Consider the following 4,788-nt stretch of genomic DNA (forward strand, 5'->3'; position numbering starts at 1 on the left):
AATTTTACCTCCATTAGGCTGTTTTACCCTAAGCCATGAGAACATGAATTTCTACCAACAGCCTTTGGTGAAACTATTAAGGGATTCTGTGCAGCTCTAACAATTATATTCTTACTAGGCATTTAGAAATTCAGGACTGGCATGTAATAAAATGTCATTCTGCAAAGGCCAGGTTGTAAACAGTTGTGACAGATGCACCAGCCTGATTATTTTAAATGGATTTATGGAGAAATGAGATGACTGTTTTAAATACTCTTTTAGAGCAACTTATCCATAGTGTACAACACCCAGTCTCTATTTAATGCTATCTATCTGTCTATATCACCATCATTTAATCTATGTATCTGCTTTAAGAGGGATAGACTTCCGAAAAAATAAAAAGTCAGCAATGTTGGTTTTTAGAATCTGTGCTACCTAGCAGGTCACCTGAATTTCCACATGGCTTTGATAGAATGCCTTAACCTAAACGGAGTGGGTCCTTCAGTGAGAGCTCAAGGACTGTGCAAGTCAGGTGGGCAGAGGACAGAGGGGACTCTGGTGCTGTTACAATCACACCACAGGCAAGTAGCTTCTTGCCTCATCAATTCATTGGTCTGTTCCTAATCCTCATTATCAAATAGCTTCAAAACTCTGATTAATTTGATGTTTTTATTGAGCAAATTTATATTGAGACATTTTTTAAAAAGTCACTAGCCCTGAGGCATATCTTCTTCAAGTACCAGTTCCCTGTCAGTGAACAAGTTTCCATTGCTGTGGACCTTTCTTCACACCTTTTCGTAGATTCTGGTGCTGACAATATTATTCATTTTACATTCCTAAAAGCAAAGAGGAATCTATTAGAGTTGGTAGATAACAGGCTAAACTTGCCCTGCCCCTTTCTCCTCAGACCAAACCCTTAATTCAGGATGCAAAAACAATTGCGTAACTTGAAAGGCATGTATCAGATCAGAACAATTTAAAGAAAACTTACCACTACCATTTTTTCATCCACAATTTTTCTTTTGATTGTTGTCTCTTTGCCAAGCCATTTTTGGACATGAATCATTGAGCCATTCTCTAATGTTATGGTGCTCTATAAATGCATAAAGAAATCAGTTAGAAGTAGCAAGTCACTACCTTCTAACCTACGTGAGACCAGATATCTACTTTTTAGTTTCAATTCTGAAATTCTTTCCTTAAAATCCTCACTTTGGTTGTTGTGATTTAGTACTATCCAACTAGAAGAAGTCTCAAGAGATTATTCAATTAGTGCTCGTTCTTAGGCAAACACTGCATTAGCTATTTGTGTTTGTTTCTTTCTATGTGCTCTTTCATAGAATGACAAAGAGATAAGAAAAAATGAAGCAAAAACAATTTGAATTTTTTTAACCCTATTGTTAACCATCAAAATAATTAGCAAAAGGATTAACTTTAGAGATGTGAGAATATCAACGGAACAAGCCCAGATGGACTTGGTGATAAATCAAGTTACAGAGTAAACCATGCCTAACCACCTTCTAGCTTTTTCCTGATTGTTGAACACCAGGAAGAATTAGTTCTGACCTTTACTTTCCGGTTGTCTGCTGTGGTTTCGTCAAATTCTTCCCCCAGCTTGAAGGAGATCTTAGTGTTCTGGAAAGAACTTTCCGTTCTTATGGTCATCGTTTTCCCATCAACACTAATAGTTACTGTCGGCTTCACTAACCCTGCCATGCTCCGGGCTGCAAAATTCACTCCTGTAAGACAGAGATAACCTTGGACCTTATGAAGACATTGTTAACAATCACTTTGGAAGTCAATTTTCAAAGAATGCTTACTTTACCTATTTTGAAATTTTGGATAATATACAGTAACTTATTTTATGTTCTGTGTGATATCTGGGTTGAGCTAGATACTCCCAGTCATAAGGTGTATATGTGACATTTTGAAAAGCTAAATTCACTCTCTGAGACTATTACACTTCCTCTACAATGTAAATTTGTGTGGTGCCTTTCAAGAGATCAAATGCTTGCACTTCACCTTGTGGAGTGTTACAACAACCGTGTGGGTGCGGGACGAGTTTGACTTGGAGCCTGGCCCTGTTGTTCTGGTTGGGAATTTCCCATTGTCAAACTTGACTCCTGCAGTTGGTGGGCAGAAGAGCTGACTCCCTCTCTGTCTTGATATCAAGCTCCATTTCACATTTAGATTCAGGAACTGATATGACACATCTCGCTGCAGAGAAGCAGTATTAGACATTTGCATCACAAAGAAGAGTGAGATGGTTAAAACCCAGGTTCTAACTTAGCCACTTGCTAGCTTGGGCATATTATTTACCTCTCCTAACCTTCAGTTTTCTCAATAGTAAAGTGTGGATAACTGTATGCTTAACCTTGCAGGGTTTTTTTGTTTGTTTGTTTGTTTGTTTTTTGTTTTGAGACAAAGTCTCACTCTGTTGCCCAGGCTGGAGTGTAGCAGCATGATCTCGGCTCACTGCAACCTCTGCCTCCCAGGTTCAAGCGATTCTCCTGCCTCAGCCCCCCGAGTAGCTGGGATTACAGGCACATGCCACCATGCCCAGCTAATTTTTGTAGTTTTAGTAGAGAGGGGGTTTCATCATGTTAGCCAGGCTGATCTCGAACTCCTGACCTCAGGTGATTCGCCTGCCTTGGCCTCCCAAAGTGCTGGGATTATAGGCATGAACCACTGTACCCGGCCAGCAGATGTTTTAAAAGGTTAAATGAAAGGGCTTAGCGTGGTACTGGCATATAGAAACTGCTCAGCTGTTATTCCTGCTTGTATTATGCCTAAGCCCAGCTCCCAGTCAATGCAAGTGCTATTCTGGCCATAAGGCCCTAGTTTTTTATATACCCCCCCAATTTTAATTCAAAACAAGTGAGTCTATAAAACTATGAAGAGATAGAAAAACTTGTTTCTTATGACCCTCTGAGAAAGTTAATATTGACTACGTCAGAGGAACAATATTACATTTATAAGCACATTGACTTATTATGGGGATAAGGCATTGTTATTTCATTGTCTAGAATAAGTAAACATAATTAATAATTGTAAGCATCCATTGAGCGTTTTAAGTAAGTTAAAAAAAAGTAAAGATAAGAAAGTCCTTGGCTTTGCATACAGTTTACTATTGCAAGGGAAGTTTCTCTTAATTAAATGTGAAAAATATTAAATAATTGCTGTTCTTCTATTAGTAAAGAACAGTTTAGTTATTATACACCCAAGTCATTATAATTAATGTGTAACTATATGACTTGAGTTAGAGATTAAAGGACAGGTAGGGTTTATAATTCTGAGGAATATCAGGGTGACACATTCAATAAGTAAAAATGTTCTGTTTCTTCAGATTTGTAATTCTTCAAAATCATGTTTGTAAAATATCTCTCACATGTATGAGAACCAGCTAGAAATTTTGTTTGTTGATACTGCTGTTTTAAAGCTATAACTTAAAGCAAACCTTGAAACAAATTTAATTGATCGATTTAATTGTAGGTAGTGATTACTATCTATAAATTTGAAACTGGGAAAAATGTTATTAAATGAAATGACCAAGCTAAAATGAAATTCTATCTAGAAGTTAGGATGAAGTATTTTCAAAAAGGATAAATGGGCTTAAATATATGGATTATGATGGGACAGAGGTGTCTGTGGGCCTAGTCTCCCAAAAAGAGACAATTATTACTAGTAATTTAAAAAAGCAAAAGTAGATGCAGAAATTATGTTAGTCTATAGGAATATACCCTAGGATCACATAAGAAAGATAATTGTAGGAAAATTCATGGTAAAGTACAAACCCAACCACATTACAAAATGCTTTGCCAATTTCCAAATTTGTAATGGTATTTCTCACCCAGTTCTTTCATGTAATCCTCAAAGTTTTCACTGGAGACCAGCTTCCAGGTTCCCAAGAAGGGCTCGACCATCATGGAACACTTGCTGAGAAGAGCCACTCGTAATTGAAAACTAAAAAAAGACAGGCATTAAGGTGCTGCCAGTAGCTTAGTTTAAAGAGCATCTTCATCACATGACTCTTCTGAAATGGCCAATGGGCAATAGCAGAAGACTAAAGGTTCTAGGTACCAGCATTTGACTCATTTTATTTACCTCCAAATTAAGAGACAGAAAATTAGCATGTAAAATTAAATTCTGGTCAATGATTTTAGCTTCTAGCAAAAAGATTTACACCCGAGTCACCTGATAAATATTACTTGTGGAACGGTGACAATTTTCAATAGACATCAACTTTTTGAACAATGAATGCTGAGTCAACCCTGAAGGAATATCCTAACAAATTGATAAACACCTGGCTGAGATGTTTTCCCACCTAAGACAAGAAATCCTTTCTTGATCCACCTCAGCTGTTTTTTGTTTGGGTAAGTCACAGTGCTCAAACATCCTCTTCATTAAAATAATATCTTCCCTTCCCTTCCTTACAGGGTTGATGGGTTGATATTAGTTAATGTAATTGAAACACCTACAATTGCTTGGAGGGAAGTGGAGGGTATTATTAACATATTATCATTGTTGTTAATCAAAGGTAATTGAGGACAGGAAAGAAAGGTGACAATTATCATTGAATAATGGTGTGTGATTTAAGCTCTAAAAAGGAAGCAGAGCTAATGCCTAGAAAATTTGTCTTTCAGGCTTACAAAGTAAACTCTACATTAAAAGATATTTTAAATTATAAGAAAAAATTTTGGGAAGTTTCATGTAGAAAAAGATGTTTGGAATTTGCATTCTAAAAGAAAGACAAAGGCAGCAAATTATTTAAATCTCAGTGCAATTACTTCTGAAACCATCTTCTGTAACTCC

General features: G+C 36.7%; 1 protein-coding gene across 1 annotated transcript; it reads right to left on the reverse strand.

Moving 5' to 3' along the window:
• Window positions 1-764: 764 nt before the first annotated feature.
• FABP9 (fatty acid binding protein 9) lies at window positions 765-3,949 on the reverse strand. Its single transcript, XM_031669314.1, has 4 exons — window positions 3,827-3,949; window positions 1,543-1,715; window positions 971-1,072; window positions 765-815 (listed from the first exon to the last, which is right to left on the reverse strand). The coding sequence occupies exons 1-4, from the start codon at window positions 3,900-3,902 to the stop codon at window positions 765-767; spliced, it is 402 nt and encodes a 133-aa protein (XP_031525174.1). The 5' UTR covers window positions 3,903-3,949.
• Between the last annotated feature and the right edge of the window lie 839 nt (window positions 3,950-4,788).

The sequence above is a fragment of the Papio anubis genome, chromosome 8 (genome assembly GCF_008728515.1).
Source record: "Papio anubis isolate 15944 chromosome 8, Panubis1.0, whole genome shotgun sequence".
NCBI lineage: Eukaryota > Metazoa > Chordata > Mammalia > Primates > Cercopithecidae > Papio > Papio anubis.

Excerpts from the sequence above, each read along its gene's own strand:
- FABP9 (XM_031669314.1), bottom strand. The coding sequence starts at position 3,902 with ATGATGGTCGAGCCCTTCTTGGGAACCTGGAAGCTGGTCTCCAGTGAA. Across the intron at positions 1,073-1,542 it reads CAGACAACCGGAAAGTAAAG|AGCACCATAACATTAGAGAA; the intron begins GTCAGAACTAAT and ends ATGCATTTATAG. Across the intron at positions 816-970 it reads TGGATGAAAAAATGGTAGTG|GAATGTAAAATGAATAATAT; the intron begins GTAAGTTTTCTT and ends CTTTGCTTTTAG.